The following is a 26,934-nucleotide window of genomic DNA, read 5'->3' as shown; positions in this document are numbered from 1 at the left end:
GAAAATGCTTGGGGGTCGGCCCATTTCTCTTAGATACTTGATATAGTGTAATATACAGTATAATTATATAGCTCTATCAAAATCCAATATTGCCAACAGACCTATTTTTTATTAATTTTTGCAAACTGTCCAAATTTAAAATAATTTGGATAGTTTTTGCTCGAACGTTTAGTTTAGCTTTGAACAAACTGTCCAATTTGAGAAAAATCTGGATACTTTCCATCAACCAATGAAATGTCAAGATAAATAAAAGAACCGAGTATTGGCCAATCAGGTTGCAGCTATTATCACTGCCATCAAACGTCACCGAGCGATTGTAGCTCGCTAAGTTTTCTTATGTTAATGGCGGACTTTCCCGACTTTTCTCTCCACCTTTTCGACGTCTAAACTTTCAAATGGAGTCTACGGTTAGGTTTCCAGAGATAGATGCTACTGATTTACTCGAGATGAGGGAGAATAATCAGAACAAGAACACTCAAAGAGGCAAAAAACCTGTGTAAAAGTGTTTGACCTGTGACGTGCTGAGCAAAGCGAAGTGAGAAATATTTACCTTGTTGATCTGTTTTTGGATCCTATATAATTAATAGCTTGTCCAATTTGAAATAATTGGATTTAAAAAATTCCTCGGACTGCCAAATTGGACTTGGCCTACGGCCTCGTCCAATTTTGGCTGTCTTCAGAATTTTTTTCATCCAATTATTTCCAAATTGGGCAGCGTGTAGTCCTATTACATATAAAAATAAAATGGTAATTTACAATATGTTTTTCATTGGCTAACCGTCCTCTGTTTGACTGGTAACAGGTCATCATGATTTTCCATTTCTTTAGTAATTGAGTTTTTAAGTTTTCGACCCTCTTCTTGCTTACATAAGTCAAACAATGCTTGTCTCTACTGACCCAAGTACATAAATTCAAAGTCCTGCGGTGTACTAGCATGTCAACACGGAGCGAGTAGAAATACTCCTACTTGCTTGATGCTACAGAAACCGGGATAAGCTCCAGCAACATGGGAAATATGGCTCGATGCCGATTCTTCTTGATTTGACACTATTATCACAAAGAAGGAACTGTTCCGATTTAACATCAAACCAGATAGCAATTGCGTTTATTGCGGGGAATCAGACTCCATAGATCATACCTTTATTGAGTTCCAGTTCACAAAATCCTTTATATTTACTCAAGAAGTATTACAATGGTTTAATGTAAATAATAGTTCTAATTTCATTCTAATTGCGGAAGATGTTCTCTTTGACTTTTTCTCTGCATCAAACGCACTAACAAAGAAATTGAATCAAACTCTTCTCTTCTTGCGCTATCATGTTTATAAATGTAAGCTCCAAAATAGCTCACCACCACTACAGATCACTGACTTTATCGATAAAATAAAATACAAGTATAAAATCGAAAAGATTAATTATGTTTTACAACAAAAAGTTCCTCCTCTTCTCCTTATTTCTCTTCCTCTATGTAGATTTTAAATAACAATTAGGGAAATACTGTAAATTAAAACACTTAGAATATATGTTTAGATTTCTCAAAAATGTAACTAATGCTAGTGTTATTATGTGTTTGTAAAGTTCTTTTTTGTGTGTGTGCAAAAGCAATAAAAATGTGAAAAAAAAAAAAAAGATTTGGTTACACATTCCTGTGTTAACGCGTCACGAAATGTAAACCTGAGTGTAGCCTTGTGTGTGTGACGTCACGTTTAATTTTGCGGTATGTGAACTATTTTCCGAATTTTTTTTTTTCGTTCTTCCATAGGTGTCTACGTGCTAAAGCACTAGACACCAAGCACGTAGACACCAAAAACTAGGCTGAATAGGGTCAAGGAAGGTCTATAGTAACTACAAAGGTAACGCGGAGGGCAACGTTAATTAAAGAAATGCATTATCTTGCCATATTATTATCTAAACTTAGGCACATGTCTATCGATACCAGAGCTAAATTAGATGAATATAGACTTCAACTGTGCGCCCGTCACCGGCAATGACAAAGGAGGTTATGCATGGCGTTTACGGCAAACGGCAAAAATTAAACTTTTCTGTGTGTCTTGAGCTGTTTCTCCATTAGAGTGAAAATATTCGTATACACTACTTACACTGAATATAATAACTAAGTGTTAAAAATTAATTATTGCTTACCTTATCTAAGTTTATATATATCATGAAGCCAACACTACTTACAACAACACTTACACTACATTGCTTACTGAATAAGAATGTTACTTACTTGCAGAATTTCAAAAAAATCGATTACATACACTACTGATAATGTCATGGATATGTCCATAATAAATCTTCCAAAATCTACGATTTCGTGCATTAGGATTATAATATTTTGGGTTATATTTTTACAGGAAGAGTAGAACAGAAAGTATTTTCGCCCATAAGAATAAAGATGATTGAGTATTTGAAGCGAAAGTGAGTGTTGTAAGACGCCATATCTATTATTTCTATTCTGTAAAGTTTGTCCCAGTACTCAGCATTCTATTAGCTGGAAGAACTGCAATGCAGAATACAGTTTTCGCTACGTCGATACTTTGCAGAGTTTTTCTTTCGAAAAGAGCCCAGTAAGTTTCGGTCATGGAGAGGGTGTAAACACATTTTTAAAATTTTGTATGATGGAGATCAATTTTTGGTCAAAGTAACAATTACCTCCGTACAGATGCTCGTTACCATGCCATTGACACTTTGACAAGGAAACTAACTGCTCAATCATCGTCTTACAAACTGGGCAGGTTTCGATCCGTTCCAAGAGCCCCGTATTTGCTTTATTGTGGCTGGGAAAATGCTGCGGGCAACAAGTTATACGTGACTTATAACTTGAACTCTCCAAACAAAGAAAAATACAAAACTCAGCCAGCCCAATCACCTGAGGATAAACCCCTTTAAGAAACGTTTCTAATCGTTCCGCCCTTTCAACCAAAACACTTTCTGAGCTATCGCGGTCCAAACTCTTGAAACCTTCTTTCCCCATGATATCTTTAAGCTCCATGTCTTTAATCAAGCTGTAGCAGTCCCGCCGGACAATGTCTAACCTTTCTTCTTCTCTTGCCATCACTGTAGAATTTGCCAAGTAAAGTATCCTCACCGCACTTTCTTTAGATTTCGGTTCATCCTTGAGGCACTTTACACAAAGGTCAAAAACTGACTTTGCTTGATACTCGTCGGCTAACTTTAAGAGATGATCAACCTTGTCCACTGAAAATTAACGAAAATAGAAGACAGAATTCAGCGGACACCTCTGTTAAATGCTGAGACCAATATTTAAGCCATTTTGTTGCGCAAAACCTGCAATAGGCGGACACTTCAAGGGCTTTTTACTTCTAAAAGCTCAACTCACACTACACTACGCGATACACCACGCTTGAATTTCCAAGCTTTTGCGTGACGCGGCATTTACATGACGGCCGAGAGAACTGTCATGATGGTTAAAAAAGTGACTTATTTCGGGGAATTTGGTTATCTGAACAGTTCATGTCTTAGAAAAAATATTATTTTAATGTTCTAGAGTTCCACGAAGGATAAATTCACGCATTTGTAGCAAAACTCAGTGACAGATGTTTCTGTCCGGCCGCCATGTCGGTGCCCATACGGATGGGCACCAGCATGGCGTCTCCATACAAATCTCTATAAATTTGGGTAAAAAAGTTCTCCGCATATCTTGCATAAAACATTGCTGTGACCAGAATTTGGGCGAGAGTCTTTGCATATTTACTTTCTTTTATTTCCCAGATTCTGGACTTTATGTATTGAACGGTTTTGATTTTTATTTTGATCTATATATTTTGAATGGCGTGACACTGAAAACCAGCAATTCCAAATTGATGCCTTGACTGACTGGACATTGTACTATGAGCAGTCTTTGATCGTACACTCTGTTACACTGTGCGCGCTATAAAAGGGTTAATAATTAACTTTATTACCGAACCTGTCTAGAGCGGACACTCTGTATTAAGTGGACACTAGTGTCTCAAGGGTGTCAGGTTTCACTGTATTTCAATGCTGTGTCAATTATTGTAACTTGACACCTGGCTCTCAAAGGATCACATGCTGTGCATGACTCCTATGCACTTGAGAAAAGATTTTTATGAATCATTAAAAGAAAACAAAACGTCTTTTTACTTGTATAATCTAAAGTAAACAAATGACCAGCTGAAATGAATGAGGGATTTTGCAAAATTTGAAAATGTGGAGCTCTGATAACCATCTAAAGTTGTGCAATCTAAATTATGAAACATTCACAGTATTTTGATAACTTCTATCCTGAGAATTCTAAGGCAAATATCTTCATTTATATCAATTAACCCAGTAAGATCTAGCAATCCTGAAAGTTTGAGGTCAGAAGCTTAAATCTAGCTTTTGATTTTTTTTTTCTCAAAGGCAAAAATAACTTGTTTTGAGAAAACGAGCTTTAAACTTACAGAGAGAAATGCTTCTCAAAATAAAACTTCATACCTTAATATTCAAATTCTGGTAAAAACAAGCATTCCAAACGTTTTCAGAATTTCAGGTAAAGCCCCTCTTATAAGGCCTGAGGCCTTAATTTTATTGAGTATTAAAGTGGGCTCCGGAGGGGTAGAGAAGATGTGGTAGACTGAGAGAGACCTGGCGCGGAACTGCACAGAAAGAAAGGACATTCTTGAGTTTTACGTCGTGAAGCCAGGCAGCAGTTGTTGCACGTGACCGAGTAGCATGGCGAAGAAGCATTTCCTACCCATTACCCCCAGGGGATTATGGACAAAAATTAAAGTGAGGTAGGTATCTGGGCTATTTCTGAATGTTTGAGTTTGATAGAATGTACTTGCAGGAATAATACAAGCAAGCATTTTAAACAAATTATTGATGAAAAACCCTTCCTTTCTTTTTAGTCAAAGCTACTGAAATGCTGCTTTCTGTTTTACTTACATGTTATCCCGTCTCTTTCTTTCAGGTACAGTTGTTTTAGGAAGCTCAAAATCTCGTTTGCTTTCTTCCCTGGTAAAGGAATCTCATCAGCAGTTGCCTCTTTGAACTGAGTATTCAACATGGCTTTGAAAACTGGCGAGTGCAAACTTAGCATCTGGCGATGGACATGAAATCTCTTGTCTTCCACCACAAGAACAAGGTCACTATCCTCCCAAGGCTCAGAAAAGGGATTTATCTCTTCCACTTCTTCATCAGCAATTAAGGCAACTAGAAAAGAAAAAAGAAAAAAAATGCGTGTTCCTTTAAAAGTTTGATTTCAAAGCTAAAAACGCCGACATATTGTTGTGACATTCAGTTCCTTTAGGGTCCAGGGCCTCTCAGCTGAGACTTCATACCTTCGCAAATTTTAAATAAACCTTTAAGCTCGGGTGGTTTGTTTTTCTACAGGTCATGTGATATCCTCTAGATCATTTTTCTTTCATCCAGCTAAAAATTGTTCATTCATATGCACGCGACCCTTTGAAAATTTGAAAGCTAGAATTCGCAAGAGTATCAAAAACATGGTCTGGAATGCTCTCAAGCTAAATCTAGCTAGCCAAGTTACAGTCATAGATAAATGTCTTCAGACAAATTTGCACTTTTAGCACTTTTGCGCATAAGGCCAAGATGCGCATACAACTTCACCTGCCAAAACTTGTTCCCCCCCCCAGCCCCCCACCCCACCCCCACAACCCGAAATACAATGTTGGAAACTAATACCCGCAAATTCTCTTAATTTTCAACATTGTATTGGGTGGGAAGGGGGAACAGCAATGGGTTTTTGAAAGGATATCAGTGCTTTTTTCAAACTTCAGATGTAAAACAAAGACTGTAGGTGTATTGCAGTTCATCAGTTGGCATATTCACCACCTGATGGGACCTCCCTTTTCCTTCGATTATTTCTTTCTTTTATTTTAGTTCCTTTCATCACAAGTTGACTCCATGTTTCTTTGTGAAATTTTCCTTATTAGTTTTCATCGCACCGAATAAACACGCTCAAACCTCCTGAGGTTCGTTCCAATTTTCATGTCTAATTAAACCCTCGAAATTACTTTACAAATTCAAGTAGAACCACTGGCTGCAGGCGAGCAGTCTCACTGCAAATTTTGAACATTTTATGATATCAATTCTTTGGCGGGTAGGAGTCTCGACCATGAAAAATGTGGTCAAATTGTTTTCGAGTTTGTTCTCGGATAGGAGGCAGCCTGTGTAAGCTAAACATGAAATATCACAGGATACAGTTTGTCACGGTTTCGAAAACTTACTATTAATTTTATGGTTTAAAATATTTTTTTTAATATCTTTTCTATAAAAAATATATTAATTACATGTCTGACAGGTTTTGCCCGTGTTATCGCTACAGTTTCTACAGGTCCCGGCCATGTCTCATGTTCCAAAACAATTGCCTTGCGTTACGTTACAGGTTCACTGGAGTCACGATCACAGCATTTGACCAATAGGTGCGCAAGAGTTTAGTTTAACAATGACTTAAAAGTCATTGTAAAACTAAATTTGATATGAATTTTTTCAGTGAAAGCATGTGATTCTTCAATAACTTGACAGGTCTTAACAGCCCAATGAAGAAGTTATGAAATGCCGGGGCTGATTCACAACAAAACATTTTCCAAGATTCCCATTCCTATTGCAAAGAGTACTGTTTGAAGTTAAAGGATTTTGTTAGTTAAAAATATCCGTTAACAAATCTTCATTGCCAGAAAATGACTTTTTCAGACATATATAATATTTGATATATCAATGGGAACTTGACTAACCAAATATTACTGTTTGACCTCGCAACTAAATATAAAACTGGACAAAGGCGTAAGTGTATGTCTACTTGGTTAATTATGCCATACTTGTGTTTCATCTTCTGTGGTTTCGCAATTTCGGGCATGCTCGGGCCCGTTTCTAGAAGGTCCCGAAACGTTTTCACAACCGGAAAACCGTAGCAAAATCTCAAACCTTATGATTACAGAGTTGTTTTATTCACATATTCTTAATATGAACAGAGGTTCTCTTCATATAAGAAGTTTCAAGCGTTTAAGGCTCTCTGTTTTTAGATACAGATTATCTAAAAATAGCTTTACGGGCCCGAAAAGTTTCCACGGCTTTCGAGAAATGGGCCTCTGGCCTATATGGTTACGCCTGGCAGTCTTCAGCAAACAAAAACAACAGGCCAAGAACCAAGAGTTCCACTTCCATTAAGGCCAAAATAATTTGGGTAGTACAAGTTGACTGATCGATCGGCGTTCGCTATCAACCTACCACAGACATGGCATTACTTACACCAGTTTTACAGAAACATATTATGCGATGTCGAAGAGCTTAACATATCAAATTAATAATACAAAGGTTTACCACGTGAACTTGGTGAGATATTAGCTGCCATATACATATACATAACCGATTCGCTGCTGTTAGAGGCCATTTGAAGTGTGGTCGTAGAGCTATCTCTCTTCTTCGTCGCAATCCACTTCCGCCTTTCTACGAAACTCTCTGTCTTCTTCGGTCCTAGGCCACACACACTCGTGTGTGCGGTGCCCATACCTCCGGGAGCAATAGCTGAGTGTAGCGTTGCACTTTCGTCCTGCGTGGCAGACATATCTAACACCTTTTGATCAATTGTGTGTTGTTGTTTCTTCCAATGAAAATGCGTTGTGACCGTGTCCTCTGAGATTATTTTACTAGGGGACGGGACGGTGTTCGCCAGGTCAAGGCTCGAAACCTATCGATTGTGACTTTTATCGTGAGGGCGTTTTACCGGATCTTTCTGCAGGTTCCGAAACACATTTACAGCTGCCTTTGAAGCTTAATATTGTCGGTAAGAAGCTTTGTGAAGTGTGGTGTATTGTATTATGTTGTTTGTAGTAATGGAGTGAGTAATTTCAAATGGCTCTAGTTTACGGAGCCATTTCGACATGTTCATCAGCAATCTAAGTATTGTTGATCGTGTTGCTTTCAAGCGGCACGAACTATCAAATAAATCATGTATGTATGTATGTACTAAGCTGGTACTAGTTTGTATAGTCCACACTGTTGTGTTTTGCATTTTGCAATTAAGATCTGCCTCCGTCAAGGGCATAAAAAAACGCTGTCATGCCGACAGAGCAAATTTTCATTTACCTTATTACCACCTTCGCCACATGGCACTATCGCCAAATGGCAGCAAATACATATACAGTTTAGTTGGATAGAAAATACTATAGAGCAAAGCAAAAACAGTAGTTTCGAAATAAAGTGCAGGATTGCAAGGATTGAAATTGGTCACAGTTCAAGAAATTTGAGTTTAGTTCAGGAGGTCAAGAAATCGAGTTTACCATTCTTTTGACAGTTCGAACTTTCGAGCCTTTATTTTGTGTGATATTTCTTTGCTTCTATCAGTATTGGGAATGATTTCTACCGATTTTAAAGTAAGCTTAAAGTAATCTCCTGGGCACAGTCATGAAAACAAATGTACAATACATTTCCTTGAATGTTCGCTACCAAGCACAGTCTCTAAAAATAAATTAAAATAGGTCACCATGCTTGCAAAAGAGATATGATGTACCAGTCTTACCCTATTTTGCCAGGTCTTATATATAGTACTATTCATGTATTTTATCACTCCACATTACATTTTGCGGTGGCTGGAAGGTACAGTTTTTTTTTATGAACTTTGATGGGCGTACATGACACTTTGAGCACAAGGAACACTTATGCAAAAGAATCTAAAATAATCCAAATGACATACAATCAAAGCATTCCTCAAGTTGTTGGATTTTAAGGTCGTAATTTATGTCCATGAGTGATCATTTTGTTTTTGATGCTATTGAATAAGTGTAAAATTCTGCACTTGAAGGGTTTGCAATGTAGTGCTAAGGAATTACCAGTAAAGGTCAGGGTTGTTTGTCCTTCTTTTCTTCTTTTCCTCTTTTGTTGACTGGCTTCCTTTAAGCTGTTTGTTATGAAGCAATGTTTTGTAGACACGCAGTGTATATAGTCATCATGTGAGGCTGCTTCAAGAAGTGCTCGCCTAGGTTTCCTTTTCTGTGTGGCTGGTCCAATTAGTACATAATAGGGATACATGCCAATGCCTTGTCATGTCTTCATTAGGTGACATTGCCATTATCTCTTTGTGTCAGCTCTTGTGTGAGGAACATTGCCATTCTTGTTATCTTGTGGAGAATTTATTCATATTTTTGGATACTTGGGTTTTTTTTTTTTTTTAATGTAAAAACAATTAAAGAAGGGGAAAACGATTTGTTTATCTACTTGTATTTTTGTTCTCAGTGATGTCTTTTATCACTTGGTAAATATGATGTAGTTCTCACCAGCTAAACTTTGCCTCTAGAGATTCAGTCTGTTCTGTTTTGGTTTCATTGTCAGGTGAAATAGACTTTAAAAACCTAGGTCTTGATAAGATAGTCATACTCTTGCAGTTGTTTCTGATTGAATTTTGTTTTCTTTTAAATTTCCCTTTTCTGAGGAACAGCTTTTAATCTTCAAGGCTGTATGTTTTTTTAAAACAGTCAGTCTAACTTAAAATATAATTGCATTTGTGTGATTTTGTGTTTAATAATAATGCTTTGAATTTCTGTTTTTGCAGTAATGGATGATCATCATGGGTCGGATGAGGGAAAACATACACAAACCGAAGAAAGTCTTAGTAGAGAAGGGACTAGGGATGGTGAGCATCAGCTGTTACTATGATATGTATCAGTTGCCATGTGTTGATAACTCCTTTAGAGTTGTGTCTTGCCAAAATAATTCATTTTTTTTGTTACCTGTACGTTAATGGGTCTTAATTGTAATGGCAGCACTTTCTCAAGAATTTTAGGGCTTATGTCCTAACTTATATTATGCTTCAATATCAGGTTAGCATATGAGTTTTTTTCTTGTACACTAAGTACTCCAGCAATACTAAGAAGAACATTGCAAACCAAATGTGTTAGAGAAAGCCAACTTATAGTTTTGGCTATTATTTTTCAAAACACATCTTCTTTGAACCTGGATAAATTAGCCAGTTTCTAATTTTAATTCCTTTTCATCCCTGCTATGAAGGCTTAAAATTTAGCACAGAGAGTGTTATAGTAGATGGAGTTTCAAAATCTTAGGGAAGAAGTGATTGTACAGTACCACTTTAATGCATAGCTTAATATCATTGTGTATCCATTAAACTAGTCAACAACCCATTGTCCTCACTAGAACAAAGTAATTTTGTTTTTAAAATTGATATAAAATAAAATTCTCAACTTACCAGTAGTTTGGGAGGTTCTGTGGTACATTATAATTTATAGGTCAAGGTATAGATGTATGGCAGTGATACAAGCAATTTTTGCAGCATGTTACACAGAAGATATTTGCATATCATAGGTAGCTACTTAAGCATTTGTCGCGTGCACATATTTTTTCTATTCTTTGTTGTGACTCTTATTTAAAACCCCAAAAGCTGTGAACAAGACAGCTTGTAGCAAGTTGAGCTTTCTCTGTTAGCAAATAACAACCTTAACTTTTGAAGTGCCATTTACAAAGTAACCAACAGCACTTAAATGACAAAACTGGTAAACCATACATGTACAATTGCCCCTACTTTATTCTACAGGTATACTTACAGCCTGCAAAGCACTCACATTCTTTCCTGCGATGGTTTGGGGCACAGCAAACATAAATGAATTAAGAGAGGTTGAGGAGTTGAGGAGGCAGAGAAAAGAAACTTTTGGATGCCGCAAAGCTCTTAGAATGAGCTTGATGGCTATTAATGCAGTGTTTGACACTAGCTTTCTAGCTAATTTGCCCTTTGGGTAACTGTAGTTCTGTTTTTGTTGGTTCCCCATGTGTCTTTTTTGTTGCATACCTAGTAGGCTTTTGTTGCCCATTAGCACTCATGAGAAAATTTCAACTTGTAGAAATGCTCAACTTTTTTATAAACTTGCCTTCTTGTTTTGGTGTTGCAACAGTGATTCATTGGGTGATTAATCAGTCACGGAGCACATCCCTCACAAGATTTTAAACATCCACGAACTGTGCCTGCACATTTTGATGAGACTCCACTTTTCTGACAAATAGACCCAGTGAAGCACTTTTACTGGTCAAATACGATGAACCAATTGTCATGAATGAAAACATAATTCATGCCCTGAAGCACATTATTATCATTAATATTATTGTTATTATTTTTGTTGTCATCGTTGTTGTTGTTTTTAATATTGCTTTATTTATTTATTATTATTGTTATTATTAATAATTGTCTTTTTAACTATATATTAAGGCACTGCAGAAAGATGGCTCAGCCTGTACCTGTAGTACCCATTTTGTATTTGTAATCATAGATTAATAAAACTGCTTCTCTGCCTCACCAGAGATCAGTCGGGGAGTGGCTTACAATCCTGGCAACAGTGCCCCATTTCTTTTTGAGTCACAACAGTAAAACTTGTAGCCAAAATATTGCAGTGCCATGCAATTTGTGTGGAAAGACTTTGACACAAAAGTTATTTCCAAATACTGTTGCAAAATGCATCTTTGAAAATTCAAGGAGGTTATAGTGTTTGAGAACTAGGGATTAATGCTTTTCATGGTTCGCATGATCACTAATCAACCAGCCACTTTGATTTAGCAAGCTTTGGAGCAAGCTTCTCACAAAATTTGGGTTCATGGCTTGTTTCGGAAATGAGAGTCAATATGTAGAAACTTTCAGTGAATGTTAGAGTTGAGTTTACATGTCTTTGACTTAATACTTCCGAACTTCTGCTCAAATGATTTCCCCGAAACTTGGGCATGGTTTGTATTAGGTCAAAATAAGCTGGTTCCAGAAATTGAGCAAAAGTATGCCAGCAAAATTTTTTTTTTACTGGTGGTGTTGTTGTCCAAAAAATGGGGTCCAGTCAAACACCAGTAAGAATAAAAATATTATCCCCAGTAAATGGAATTAAGTAACATTATCACTGAGTGAAAGACAAAATATTTCCCAAAATTTCTTAACCAACACTTCAAAGCCCCAAAATTTATGTTGCAAACTTTGACATGGGTGAGTGTGCCCAGAATAACTGCAGAGCTACCTGAAGTAATGGTGAAATGGAATCAACAGAATAACCATGATAAGAATGGTGTTATCCTTTTGATACAATATTAATAACAAACAGTGGGGCTTGACTTTTCGAAATTACAGAAAAACTCAAATTGCATCCAGGGCCACCAGATCATAATTTTCAAGCAACATACATTTAAATAGAAAGGAATTGTTAGCCAAATTAACTTTAACATTTCTCTGAAAAGAACATCCAGTGACATATATAGGAATCACACAAACACTGAACAGAATGTCTTGTTTTCTAGTCATGAACGTTGACTTCGCAAAATTGCTTGGGTTAGAGCCTTGTTGCACCAGGCTTCTCGTACATGTGAAATAGACTCTCTCTTTCAGAAACAAAGAACAATGATTAAAACGTTCCTGTTAGGGAATGGCTTTCCTAAATCTGTGGCTTCTAATCTTGTGAGGTGTTTCAGACACAGTAACTCGGAACCTAGAACATCTTATCCCAATAACAACAAGACTATGAGTTTTAAGGATTTTAAATTCTAATGTGGGGTTTGGAACTGGCACTAGTTTTGCTAGCCTAATGATACAATTTTGAAAGCAGATGGGAGCTCCTCTGGGAGCCTGTCCAGGAATCCCCATCAATGTCCTAGACCAAAAATGACATGTACTTTATTACTTCATCTCATACTGGAAGTAAGTGATGTCTGAACAGTTCATTGAAGTGCCTTGAAACCAGAACCAGAGTATTAACAATATTACAAACAACACAACAAAGAAAGTACAGGATGCAAACAGAGCACAGTGATGCATACCCAAATGCAAGTTAATTTTGAAACCAAATTGAAAATTGCTATGTAGAATGAGACGGGTAACTGCAATCACAACTGGCGGTTTGCTATTTGCATGAAAGATTAGCAGACATTAAGTTGAAGGAAGTGAGTCTATAGAGAAATCCATTTGCATCATATTCATCAAAAACTGGTTTTCTTATTTAGGTACAGAAATACAGTATGTTAAAAAGTGGTTTCTTAGAAATCGATTTTGAAATAAAAACTAGCGTAAAAAGTCACGACGTTTCGACCTCTCCGAGGTCATTTTCAAGTGAGTAAAATTTTCTAAATTAGCATATAGCCATAAATATGTTAAAAACAAGTTATAATAGATAAAAATGTGGCGAACGCTAAAATGTGACAAAATATGTGAAAAAGTGTTAAAAATATACAATGGAAAAATAAAATAATCTTAGCAAGAATTGCTCTAAACAAATAATTTGGCGCGAATTGAATCGCACTGTTTGTGCGTTGGTTTCAGTTATTTGATAAAAAAAAAAAAACACATTTCAAAAATAAGGCAGTAAAATTTGTTCTGACACTTTCTTAAGATTCGAAAACTCTGTGCGATGTCTTCTGGCTCCATATCGTGCTGCTCTCTGAGGTGGTTTCCGATTGCCGATCTTTTGTGTTCTACAATTCGTTGGTGTAGGTGTCGGCACGTGTGATCGACATAGCCTGCATCACACCATAGTTAGTAGTATGATCACACAGGCCACACTGAAATGAATACACCACGCATTGTTGACTCACAAGAGGCTGCTTGTCTTCCCTGACCTTAATTTCATCCTTGACCTTTCTACTTGTGTAAACTGGGCTAATATCTGCGTTGATCTTCTGACTGAGGTCAGCCAGCTCTTCACGTATAATACGTTTGCAGATTTCTGGTCCTTGTAGGGCAAGACGCTTCTGACTGGGGCTTCTCTTTTATCAGCCACTCGGTTATGTGAATCCTCGGACACTTTTGATTCAATAAATATGCGAATGGTTGACTGCACAAGGTCGTCAGGAGGGCGCAGTCGGGGGAAGATCTCCTTAAGGCGTTCACATTCCTCGTGAAAAAACTTCCACTTTCAAATACAGTATGCATAATTATAATTTGAATTATAATAATATTACTGTTGTACTTTAGATTATAATTCCAAAGCTCTTTTTAAAAACTGATTTCAGTTTCATTATGTAGTTTGGTGCTTTGGGCCCAAAACAGCAGCCTGAAAACGGTCCTTGTAAGTTGGCAAGCCCTCGAGTAGCCAGGAAGTTTCAAGAAATGGTCCCTAAAGAAGCAAAGGGCCGACTTCAGACACAACTTGAAGCTAGTTTCAATTAGTCCAGCAAATTTATTTGACTTTCCGTAGGAGGAAGGTAAAATCCTAAAGGTAAACATGAAACGAATTACTACAAATAACTAACCGAAGACGGCAGAAAACTAAGAGGAAAATACAAACAGACGATAAACTAAACGGCTTACCAAAATGCTGGCAACGGGGTTCAGGGAACCAAGAAGATACAAGTGTACCAGACGATAAACTAGCACTAAATGAACATGAAAGGATAACACAAATATATACGCAACGAAATTTACATACGATGCGAGAAAAAAAGCATGCAGAATGTGAAAAAATACATTAACATACGGAACAAAAAAGGACACACAGAAAACACAAAATAGCCGTAACAGGCCCCTTCACAGAAAGTATCAGTTTTCCACAATATTGTTGTGTCTATTAATGAAGTAAATCCCTCCATATTTTTAATAGCCTGGCCAAACCATACCTGGAGGCATTAGATGATATGATCGATGAGGAGGAGGGGGAGTTAGAAGAAGACGAAGAAGAAGAAGAAGGACAAGAGGATCAAGAAGAACAAGGGGAAGGGCAAGAACAACAAGACGATGATGAAGACCTCTACAGAAAGTTAATAGAGGATGAGTTTATTGACAGTGATGTAGAATAATCAGTATTTTGTAGATTCAGTTTTTAAATTTTTATCAATATTTCTTTCACAGATGTATCAATAAGTAATAATTAAGTAAATAGAGGATGAGTCTGAAATTGTTTTGATTGTTCTACATTTACAACAGCTTATTCAAATTAGCCCAAGCTCAAAGGCTGAAGAAAATATGTCATTACTTTTTTTTTACTAAATGAACCACAAATCACTGTGTCGTCGGTGAATAGTTTGTTGGATGTAGATTTAAGGGACAAAACCATGACAGAATTTTTCATCTTTGCAATAAGAACCCAGTCACAGTCGTGCATGACTAACTGTGGCCACCTTCCTTGGTTTAAATAAGCTAATCAAAATGCATGAACTAGGTATGGTGAAAATATCAAGCATCATGTAACCTGTTGGTCAGTCGACAACTCCTCCTCTCACATTTCTTTTCATAATTTTGGATTTACCAGGTTTGAATGGAAGCCATAAGAAAGTTGTTGAAAACATGTCAAAAAATGATGAAAAAAAATTAGTTTGTTGGCCTGTGTTAGAAGTGCACCACTGTAAATACAATGATAAGTATTATATTAGTATGTCCAAAAGGCATTTACCTGTCAAAAATAGAATTTCTCAAACTAATTCTAACTTTGGTTATTTTGCCTTTGTAACAATACAAATCTCAAGATTATAGTGGTTTTACAACACAGGCTAAAAGCAGGCCCTAAAATATAATTTTCGAAAATGTTTGGATAAAGCAACGGTTTGTATCATCCGTGAGCATTGCAGGTAATTCAAGCCAATTAATTCAAGGTCACAAGTCAGATTGTTTTGGTTCGCCCGTGTGTAGAAAGATCTACATGTATAAGATTCCGGTTGATAGTGATAATGGTAATTATACCTGCTCATGAAAACACCAGTTGTGTAAAGTCCAGTCTAGCCATAAATAAATAAAGATTTGTAGTCTTCTTTGTCATAACTGAATTATGTTACTGAACTAGTATGAGGTCCGTGTTGGTAAAACATTGGTCGAGTTCTTCACCTTGCAATGTTATGGCGAGATCCATAGACTTGTAAAAAAAAGAAATACCCGTATCAGTATCCGACGTAAGTTTCATTCCTTGTTCAGTGCTAAATTCCTGAGTGGTGTGCCTACAAACGAGGACTAACAATAGAGCTATAAATCAATGAACATAATAAATCCCTCTAAGATTCTCCAACCGAAACAAGTGATGGGTTGTGGAGGTATCACTGAATTCCTAACTTTCAACCTTCTGCTTTCATTTCATCGTTTCTCCCGGTTAATAACAGGCACCCGTTGTAGCTAGTTCCAGCCGATCCCAGGAATGCAAATCTCATTAGCAGTCAGTGCTCTGTCTGATAACCATAACGAGTACTTTTAAGGGTATCAAGTCTTATATCGGAGATTCGGTGATATTTCTTTCTAAAAACAAAAACTGAAATAGTGTTCAACATAACCTGCCTCAGCGCGTGTGCGAAAATCTATTGGTTCCTTTCAGAGGTTTCTTTAAGAGCACTCGGCTAACCAGGTACGATTTCCGTACAGCTCCATACATTAATTATGTATGCAACTATGTCAAACTATCACATTATACTCAAACAGCAATCGTCAAAAGAACGAGTTAGTCAAAAAATTGCATGCACAATTAATGTAAGGGGTGGTGCGAAAATCTCGCCAACCTCCCTGTCAAAATAAGAGAGCCCCTCTGCCAGTTTTTTCCGCATAGTATAACTTCCACTGACAGAATCGCTATGATAACGATGACAACCACAAAGCGTTTTGTGGTGTATTGAATAGGCCACAAAGCGCTTTATGGTGTTTTGAATAGGCCACAACGCGCTTTGCGGTGTTTTGAATAGGCCACAAAGCGCTTTGTGGTGTGAAAAATTGGAAAAACCAAATTATTTCAGAAAATATCTGTGAGATATTTACGAGTCAACGAGCCATCCAGTTTTCAATGTTAAATTCCCAAAATAAAACACCACATAGCGCTCTGTGGTGTTTTGAATAGGCAACAAAGCGCTCTGTGGTGTTTTCAATAGGCCACAAAGTGCTCTTTGGTGTTTTCAATAGGCCACAAAGTGCTCTGTGGTTTTTTGACTACTAGTGCTGTTTTGTAAAGCAAAGCGAACTAGGAACAGTTAGAAAGCACTCCGGCCATAAAATCTACTCGACAAGAAACTTTCTGTAATAAATGGTCGATGCTACTGGAGACGGCTTACAAAGGTTCAGTCAGTCAGCCTCAACAAACCTATACAGAGAAGAGGGCTTTCGCGAACCGGATTTCGTGTGAGTGACAAGATTGGGAATAGAGAAATATTGCGTAGATTGAGTGGTAGTTTTACAGCACCGAAACTAAAATTGGTTACACTGCTTCTCAGAAATTTTGTTTTGCCTCTGTAATATCATTGAACGACCTGAACGATTTGAGAATAATCAAAGCGCGGAGTTTAATATTGGCTGGCCGGGAACACGCAGTTCGCAAACCGGAGAGCAACCACTGTTTAAATCTTCGATCGAACTTTCATGTTGAATTTGAAACTGAAAATACACTAAGCGGTCAATTTCCGATAGAAGTCTTGTGAGGTAAATGCAATTCTTGCAAATAGTGGCTGCATATTTACGTTCAGAGTTACTCTGGTTCAGAGTAAAGACATACAAAGTCAAATACTGCTTCCCTACGCTACCCCTCCAAAAATCAATTTTGCTCGAAGACCGAACTGCAACGGAGTTTAGTTACCAGTCTTATGCTGCGTGTTATTAGATAGAACGCATGATATGATTGGCTCCGTATATCACATTACGTCAGAGGACATGTCTGCCACATAGGACATAACTGCAATGGTACATGTGTAGGCAGTAGCTCAAATCTTAATCCTGGGGGTGGGGCATTTGAAATTTTATTATTGCCCTGGGACTAAGAATTTTCCTACCTGCGAGACAACCCCGGACCATATGGCACTTTCGTGGTTTTGGTCTCACATTTAGCGGAGAACGCAAATATTGATATTTTCATCACGCGTTGACACAAATCATGATCAAATCAACCGAAGTTAATTCCATATAACAAAGGGATTCTTAAGCTACCTGAGATGATCAGATTCATAAAAATCTTTAAGATCGTACTTATTTTGTCAAGGGAATTCTCACCATTATCACAAAATGTTGTGGCCAATGGAAGCTAGGATGAACGGACATACATGCTGGTGAACAAGACAACATACAAAATAATGCTGGTGAATAACATCTTTTTCATTATGGTTTATCAAATTTTGAGCAGCGTTATTTTCAAATTTTGAGCAGCCTTTTTTATTCAGTGATGAGCCCGGGGACGGGTCATTAGAAATTCTTATTTCTCTCCACCCCGAAAATGCTTGGGGGTCGGCCCATTTAATTTCTCTTAGATACTTGTTATAGTGTAATATACAGTATAATTATATAGCTCCATCGAAATCCAATATTGCCAACAGACCTATTTTTTATTAATTTTTGCAAACTGTCCAAATTTAAAATAATTTGGATAGTTTTTGCTCGAACGTTTAGTTTAGCTTTGAACAAACTGTCCAATTTGAGAAAAATCTGGATACTTTCCATCAACCAATGAAATATCAAGATAAATAAAAGAACCTAGTATTGGCCAATCAGGTTGCAGCAATTATCACTGCCATCAAACGTCACCGAGCGATTGTAGCTCGCTAAGTTTTCTTATGTTAATGGCGGACTTTCCCGACTTTTCTCTCCACCTTTTCGACGTCTAAACTTTCAAATGGAGTCTACGGTTAGGTTTCCAGAGATAGATGCTACTGATTTACTCGAGATGAGGGAGAATAATCAGAACAAGAACACTCGAAGAGGCAAAAAACCTGTGTAAAAGTGTTTGACCTGTGACGTGCTGAGCAAAGCGAAGTGAGAAATATTTACCTTGTTGATCTGTTTTTGAATCCTTTATAATTAATAGCTTGTCCAATTTGAAATAATTGGATTTAAAAAATTCCTCGGACTGCCAAATTGGACTTGGCCTACGGCCTCGTCCAATTTTGGCTGTCTTCAGAATTTTTTTCATCCAATTATTTCCAAATTGAGCAGCGTGTAGTCCTATTACATATAAAAATAAAATGGCAATTTACAATATGTTTTTCATTGGCTAACCGTCCTCTGTTTGACTGGTAACAGGTCATCATGATTTTCCATTTCTTTAGTAATTGAGTTTTTAAGTTTTCGACCCTCTTCTTGCTTACATAAGTCAAACAATGCTTGTCTCTACTGACCCAAGTGCATAAATTCAAAGTCCTGCGGTGTACTAGCATGTCAACACGGAGCGAGTAGAAATACTCCTACTTGCTTGATGCTACAGAAACCGGGATAAGCTCCAGCAGCATGGGAAATATGGCTCGATGCCGATTCTTCTTGATTTGACATTATTATCACAAAGAAGGAACTGTTCCGATTTAACATCAAACCAGATAGCAATTGCGTTTATTGCGGGGAATCAGACTCCATAGATCATACCTTTATTGAGTTCCAGTTCACAAAATCCTTTATATTTACTCAAGAAGTATTACAATGGTTTAATGTAAATAATAGTTCTAATTTCATTCTAATTGCGGAAGATGTTCTCTTTGACTTTTTCTCTGCATCAAACACACTAACAAAGAAATTGAATCAAACTCTTCTCTTCTTGCGCTATCATGTTTATAAATGTAAGCTCCAAAATAGCTCACCACCACTACAGATCACTGACTTTATCGATAAAATAAAATACAAGTATAAAATCGAAAAGATTAATTATGTTTTACAACGTAAAGTTCCTCCTCTTCTCCTTATTTCTCTTCCTCTATGTAGATTTTAAATAACAATTAGGGAAATACTGTAAATTAAAACACTTAGAATATATGTTTAGATTTCTCAAAAATGTAACTAATGCTAGTGTTATTATGTGTTTGTAAAGTTCTTTTTTGTGTGTGTGCAAAAGCAATAAAAATGTGAAAAAAAAAAGATTTGGTTACACATTCCTGTGTTAACGCGTCACGAAATGTAAACCTGAGTGTAGCCTTGTGTGTGTGACGTCACGTTTAATTTTGCGGTATGTGAACTATTTTCCGAATTTTTTTTTTTCGTTCTTCCATAGGTGTCTACGTGCTAAAGCACTAGACACCAAGCACGTAGACACCAAAAACTAGGCTGAATAGGGTCAAGGAAGGTCTATAGCAACTAAAAAGGTAACGCAGAGGGCAACGTTAATTAAAGAAATGCATTATCTTGCCATATTATTATCTAAACTTAGGCACATGTCTATCAATACCAGAGCTAAATTAGATGAATATAGACTTCAACTGTGCGCCCGTCACTGGCAATGACTAGGGAGGTTATACATGGCGTTTACGGCAAACGGCAAAAATTAAACTTTTCCGTCTGTCTTCAGCTGTTTCTACAGTAGAGTGAAAATATTTGTATACACTACTTACACTGACTATAATAACTAAGTGTTAAAAATTAATTATTGCTTACCTTATCTAAGTTTATATATATATCATGAAGCCAACACTACTTACAACAACGCTTACACTACATTGCTTACTGAATAAGAATGTTACTTACCTGCAGAATTTCAAAAAAATCGATTACATACACTACTAATAATGTCATGGATATGTCCATAAGAAATCTCCCAAAATCTACGATTTCGTGCATTAGGATGATAATAGTTTGGGTTATATTTTTACAGGAAGAGTAGAACAGAAAGTATTTTCGCCCATAAGAATTAAGATGATTGAGTATTTGAAGCGAAAGTGAGTGTTGTAAGACGCCATATCTATTATTTCTATTCTGTAAAGTTTGTCCCAGTATTCAGCATTCTATTAGCTGAAAGAACTGCAATGCAGAATACAGTTTTCGCTACGTCGATACTTTGCAGAGTTTATCTTTCTAAAAGAGCCCAGTAAGTTTCGGTCATGGAGAGGGTGTAAACACATTTTTAAAATTTTGTATGATGGAGATCAATTTTTGGTCAAAGTAACAATTACCTCCGTACAGATGCTCCCTCGAGAAATCAAAACTATATGAAGGCTTTGACAAGGAAACTAACTGCCCAATCATCGTCTTACAAACTGGGCAGGTTTGGATCCGTTGAAGTAGCCCTTCATTCGCTTTATTCTGGCTGGGAAAATGCTGCGGGCAACAAGTTATACGTGATTTATAACTTGAATTCCCCAAACAAAGAAAAATACAAAATTCAGCCAGCCCAATCAACTGAGGGTAAACCCCTTTAAGAAACGTTTCTAATCGTTCCGCCCTTTCAACCAAAACACTTTCTGAGCTATCGCGGTCCAAACTCTTGAAATCTTCTTTCCCCATGATATCTTCAAGCTCCATGTCCTTAATCAAGCTGTAGCAGTCCCGCCGGACAATGTCTAACCTTTCTTCTTCTCTTGCCATCACTGTAGAATTTGCCAAGTAAAGTATCCTCACCGCATTTTCTTTAGATTTCGGTTCATCCTTGAGGCACTTTACACAAAGGTCAAAAACTGACTTTGCTTGATACTCGTCTGCTAACTTTAAGAGATGATCAACCTTGTCCACTGAAAATTAACGAAAATAGAAGACAGAATTCAGCGGACACCTCCGTTAAATGCTGACACCAATATTTAAGCCATTTTGTTGCGCAAAACCTGCAATAGGCGGACACTTCAAGGGCTTTTTACTTCTAAAAGCTCAACTCACACTACACTACGCGATACACTACGCTTGAATTTCTAAGCTTTTGCGTGACGCGGCATTTACATGACGGTCGAGAGAACTGTCATGATGGTTAAAAAAGTGACTTATTTCGGGGAATTTGGTTATCTGAACAGTTCATGTCTTAGAAAAAATATTATTTTAATGTTCTAGAGTTCCACGAAGGATAAATTCACGCATTTGTAGCAAAACTCAGTAACAGATGTTTCTGTTGGTTTCCGGCCGCCATGTTGGTGCCCATACGGATGGGCACCAGCATGGCGTCTCCATACAAATCTATATAAATTTGGGTAAAAAAGTTCTCCGCATATCTTGCATAAAAAATTGCTGTGACCAGAATTTGGGCGAGAGTCTTTGCATATTTACTTTCTTTTATTTCCCAGATTCTGGACTTTATGTATTGAACGGTTTTGATTTTTAGTTTGATCTATATATTTTGAATGGCGTGACACTGAAAACCAGCAATTCCAAATTGATGCCTTGACTGACTGGACATTGTACTATGAGCAGTCTTTGATCGTACACTCTGTTACACTGTGCTATAAAAGGGTTAATAATTAACTTTATTACCGAACCTGTCTAGAGCGGACACTCTGTATTAAGTGGACACTAGTGTCTCAAGGGTGTCAGGTTTCACTGTATTTTAATGCTGTGTCAATTATTGTAACTTGACACCTGGCTCTCAAAGGATCACATGCTGTGCATGACTCCTATGCACTTGAGAAAAGATTTTTATGAATCATTAAAAGAAAACAAAACGTCTTTTTACTTGTATAATCTGAAGTAAACAAATGACCAGCTGAAATGAATGAGGGATTTTGCAAAATTTGAAAATGTGGAGCTCTGATAACCATCTAAAGTTGCGCAATCTAAATTATGAAACATTCACGGTATTTTGATAACTTCTATCCTGAGAATTCTAAGGCAAATATCTTCATTTATATCAATTAACCCAGTAAGATCTAGCAATCCTGAAAGTTTGAGGTCAGAAGCTTAAATCTAGCTTTTGATTTTTTTTTTCTCAAAGGCAAAAATAACTTGTTTTGAGAAAACGAGCTTTAAACTTACAGAGAGAAATGCTTCTCAAAACAAAACTTCATACCTTAATATTCAAATTCTGGTAAAAACAAGCATTCCAAACGTTTTCAGAATTTCAGGTAAAGCCCCTCTTATAAGGCCTGAGGCCTTAATTTTATTGAGTATTAACGTGGGCTCCGGAGGGATAGAGAAGATGTGGTAGACTGAGAGAGACCTGGCGCGGAACTGCACAGAAAGAAAGGACATTCTTGAGTTTTACGTCGTGAAGCCAGGTAGGTATCTGGGCTATTTCTGAATGTTTGAGTTTGATAGAATGTACTTGCAGGAATAATACAAGCAAGCATTTTAAACAAATTATTAATGAGAAAACCTTCCTTTCTTTTTAGTCAAAGCTACTGAAATGCTGCTTTCTGTTTCACTTACATGTTATCCCGTCTCTTTCTTTCAGGTACAGTTGTTTTAGGAAGCTCAAAATCTCGTTTGTTTTCTTCCCTGGTAAAGGAATCTCATTAGCAGTTGCCTCTTTGAACTGAGTATTTAACATGGCTTTGAAAACTGGCGAGTGTAAACTTAATATCGGGCGATGGACATGGAATCTCTTGTCTTCTACTACAAGAACAAGGTCACTATCCTCCCAAGGCTCAGAAAAGGGATTTATCTCTTCAACTTCGGCAACAAAAATTTGGGCATCTAGGAAAAAGAAAAAAGAAAAAAAGTTTGCTCCTTAAAAAGTTACTGGCACGTTTGATTCACTTAAAAGGAAAAAAAGCCCACACATCGTAGTCACATTCAGTTCCTTTATAGCTCTTTAGGGTCCAGGGCCTGAGTCAGCTGAGACTTCATACCTTCGCAAATTCTAAATAAACCTTTTTTAACAGTAGCTTGGGTGGTTTGTTTCTCCCATTTACAGATCACGTGGTATCCTCTAGAGAATTGTTCTTTTATGCAGCTAAAAATTGTTTATTCTTATGCACGCAACCCTTTGAAAATTTGAAAACTAGAATTCGCAAGAGTATCAAAAACAATGGTTTGAAATGGGGCAACAAACCTCTCAAGCTATAAAGCTAGCTAACCAAGCTACAATCGTAGACAAACGTCTTGGGACAAATTTACACTTATAGCGCTTTTGCGCAAAGGCGAAGACGCGCATACAACTTCACCTACCAAACCTTGTCTCCTCCCAGCCGACATACAATGTTGAAAACTAGTACCTGCAATTTCTCTTAATTTTCAAGATTGTATTGGGTGGGGACGGAGAACAGTAACGCGTTTTAAAAAGGATAGCAGTGCTTTTTACAAACTTCAGTTGTAAAACAAAGATAATACATTACGTCACTCAAGTGTCCCAAGGACTTTTGTCCACGATTGTAGGGCTATATTGTAGTTCATCAGTTGTCATTTTCACCTCCTAATGGGACCTTCCTTTTCGCTCGATTATTTCTTTCTTTTACTTTAGTTCCTTTCATCACATGTTGACTCCATGTTTCTTTGTGCAATTTTCTTTATTAGTTTTCACCGGACCGCATAAACATGCTCAAACCTCGCGAGGTTCCACAACTGTTTTATCGTGGTTGATACTCCGCTGAAAACGTTGCAATTTTTATGTCATCTTTTCTGTATCTTCGACATTTCCCGTTGTCCCGGCTACACTCTTATTAAACCCTCGAACAATTACGTTACAAAATTTCCAAACTTCGAGTAGAACCACTGCCTGCAAACGTGCAGTCTCACTGCAAAATTTTGAACATTTTACGATGCCAGTTCTTTGGCCGGTAAGAGTCTAGACCATGAAAAATGTGGTCAAATTGTTTTCAATTTTTTTTTCTTCATGCCCTTTTGTTCTCGGGAAGGAGGCAGCCCGTGTAAGGTTAGAATGAAATATCACAGGATACAGTTTGTCACGGTTTCGAAAACTTGCTAAATTAATTTTACGGTTTAAAATATTTTTTTTTATATCTTTTCGATAAAAAAATATATTTGTGACGGCTTTTGCCCGTATCGTCGCTACTGTTTCTACAAGTCTCGGCCGTGTCTCAAGTTCCAAAACAATTGCCTTGCGTTACGTTACAGGTTCACTGGAGTCACAATCACCGTGCATTTGACCAATAGGTGCGCTAGAGTTTAGTTTTACAATGACTTAAAAGTCATTGTAAAACTAAATTTGACATGAACTTTTAAAATGAAAGCATGTGATTGTTCGATAACTTGACAGGTCTTGACAGCCCAATGAAGAACTTTTTATGAAATGTCGGGATTGGTTCGCAACCAAACGTTTTCCAAGATTCTCATTCCTATTGCGAAGCGTACTGTTTGAAGTTCAAGGATTTTGTTAGTTAAAAATATCCGTTAACAAATCTTCATTGACAGAAAAGGCCTTTTTCAGAAATATATTTGATATATCAATGGGAACTTGACTAACCAAATATTACTGTCTGACCTCACAACTAAACACAGTTCTACAATAAAACTGAACAAAGGCGTAAGCGTATGTCTGCTTGGTTATGTCATACTCGTGTTTCAACTTCTGTGGTTTCGCAATTTCGGGCATGCAGGGACCCGTTTCTCGAGGCATGTACTAAAACCCGAAACAACGAAACGAAACGAGCGAAACGAGCGAAACGAAACCACCGAAATGAAACCACCGAAACATGCGAAACGACTGAAACGAGTAAAATAGTAAGTAGATAAATAAAAAAGTTAAAAACAAAGCCTTGATCTCTAGTACGTTACTATGGCAGCCGGATCCCGTACCCAGATCCTGCTCTTAAGCCACATGTGTGACATCGTGACATCACAAACCTGAAAGGTGGACGGGCGCAAGCGTGTCGAGCAGGAAGACATCGAGAAAAAGGTGGGCATTTTCACATACTGAATGGTATCCTAGCTAAAACAAGAAATCTAATTTCAAAGAGAGGTTTTCTGGTCGTATCGTGGATTCTTAGAAGGTGGCGAATCGAATGGTCTTTTCGAGAATGACTTTGCAGCATTCTTCGTGCGAACCAGGACTTTCTTTAATATATATCTCTAAAGAAAAACAAGGCCGATTTGACAGGCTTTAATCATATTAACGTCAGACCTTCGTGACTCCTGCAGTTCTCAAAGTAATTTCTTATTAGGCGCTCAGCTCTTCACGGATATTCTTGAGATTGTTTTTCCGTACATCCTGGCCCGGGCTCGGCGTTGTCGATTCGCCACCGCCTAAGAATCCACGATACAACCAGAAAACCTTTCTTTGAAATTACATTTCTTGTTTTAGCTAGAATGCCATTCAAAATGTGAAAAATACTCACCTTTTTTCGATGTCTCCGTGGTCGTCGTCGACACCCTTGCGCTCATCCATCTTTCTGGTTTGAGCTCGAGATGTAACAATGTCACACATGTGGATCTGGGTACGAGATCCGGCTGCCATAGTAACGTGCCAGAGATCAAGGCTTATTTACTTATTATGTTACTCGTTTCGGTGGTTTCGTTTCGGTGGTTTCGTTTCGCTCGTTTCGTTTCACTCGTTTCGGTCGTTTCGGTCGTTTCGTTTCGTTGTTTCGGGTTTTAGTACATGCCGTTTCTCGAAGGTCCCGAAAAGTTTTCGCACTCGGAAACCGTAGCAAAATCTCAAACCTTATGATTAAAGAGCTGTTTTATTCACATATTCTTAATATGAACAGAGGTTTTCTTCATATTGTTACATAATCAGCTCATGTAATCCTATTCATTCGATCACCTTTTAAGTGTCGTCGCAAATAATGTGCATTGTCCCGCAAACCCTAATATATGCAGAAACGCTTCTAGAACTTTCTAACATTTGCATAAGTAAAGAAACTTGTGAGTTTAGCTCGACAGTCATTCATTATCAGTGTGTGTGTAAGCAATAAAACTTTTGCCATCCGGAGTAGTCAACACATATAAGAAGTTTCAAGCGTTTAAGGCTCTCTGTCTAGTAGATACAGATTATCTTAAAATAGCTTTGCGGGCCCGAAAAGTTTCCAAGGCTTTCGAGAAACGGGCCTCTGGCCTAGGTGATTACGCCTGGCAGTCTTCAGAAAACATAAATAAAAGGCCGAGAATCAAGAGTTCCACTTCCATTAAGGTCAACATAATTTGGGTTGTACAAGTTGACCAATCGATCACAAATTGAGCCACGTGTGAGCTATCAAGCTCCACAGACATGGCATTACTTACACCAGTTTTACAGAAACATATTATGCGATGTCGAAGAGCTTAACATATCAAATTAATAATACAAAGGCTTACCAGGTGAACTTGGTGAGATATTAGCTGCCATATACATAACCGATTCGCTGCTATTAGAGGCCATTTGCAGTGTGGTCGTTGAGCTAACTATCTTCTTCTTCGTAATCAACTTCCGCCTTTCCACGAAACTCTCTGTCTTCTTCGGTCCCAGGCCACACACACTCGTAA

At 37.5% G+C, this 26,934-nt stretch overlaps 1 protein-coding gene and 1 long non-coding RNA gene across 7 annotated transcripts; one reads left to right on the top strand and one right to left on the bottom strand.

The window, feature by feature from the left end:
* Positions 1–1,104: 1,104 nt before the first annotated feature.
* LOC149117436 (BTB and MATH domain-containing protein 36-like) lies at positions 1,105–26,934 on the bottom strand. 3 transcript variants are annotated; one of them, XM_089283178.1, is made up of 3 exons: positions 26,767–26,914; positions 4,908–5,174; positions 1,105–3,200 (listed from the first exon to the last, which is right to left on the bottom strand). In XM_089283178.1, exons 1-3 carry the CDS (start codon positions 26,828–26,830, stop codon positions 2,581–2,583), a joined length of 951 nt encoding a protein of 316 aa, XP_089139304.1. In that variant the 5' UTR covers positions 26,831–26,914; the 3' UTR covers positions 1,105–2,580. The 3 variants fall into 3 exon arrangements, with proteins under 3 accessions (XP_089139304.1, XP_089139303.1, XP_089139305.1); XM_089283177.1 differs by lacking the exon at positions 26,767–26,914 and adding an exon at positions 7,305–7,548; XM_089283179.1 differs by lacking the exons at positions 1,105–3,200; positions 4,908–5,174 and adding exons at positions 19,221–21,323; positions 22,942–23,208 and having other exon boundaries at positions 26,767–26,934.
* LOC149117437 (uncharacterized) lies at positions 7,616–15,678 on the top strand. Of its 4 annotated transcripts, XR_016205661.1 has the most exons (4): positions 7,616–7,767; positions 9,532–9,612; positions 13,975–14,153; positions 14,549–15,678. It is a non-coding gene; the product is annotated as an uncharacterized LOC149117437 (long non-coding RNA). The 4 variants fall into 4 exon arrangements; XR_016205660.1 differs by lacking the exon at positions 13,975–14,153 and having other exon boundaries at positions 7,625–7,767; XR_016205659.1 differs by lacking the exons at positions 13,975–14,153; positions 14,549–15,678 and adding an exon at positions 10,528–13,201 and having other exon boundaries at positions 7,641–7,767.

This window comes from Orbicella faveolata, unplaced genomic scaffold, assembly GCF_042242905.1.
Source record: "Orbicella faveolata isolate gen_17 unplaced genomic scaffold, um_ofav_v1 contig_12, whole genome shotgun sequence".
Classification (NCBI taxonomy): Eukaryota; Metazoa; Cnidaria; class Anthozoa; order Scleractinia; family Merulinidae; genus Orbicella; species Orbicella faveolata.
Note: the sequence above shows the minus strand (reverse complement) of the source record. Positions and strands in the feature narration are given on the sequence as shown.

Bases quoted from the DNA above. Each gene is read 5' to 3' on its own strand.
- LOC149117436 (XM_089283177.1), bottom strand. From the start codon at position 7,548: ATGTCTGCCACGCAGGACGAAAGTGCAACGCTACACTCAGCTATTGCT. The intron at 5,175-7,304 runs GTAAACCTTTGT...TTTCTTTTCTAG, and splicing joins TATCTCACCAAGTTCACGTG to TTGCCTTAATTGCTGATGAA. The intron at 3,201-4,907 runs GTAAGTAAAACA...GTTAATTTTCAG, and splicing joins AGAAAGAGACGGGATAACAT to TGGACAAGGTTGATCATCTC.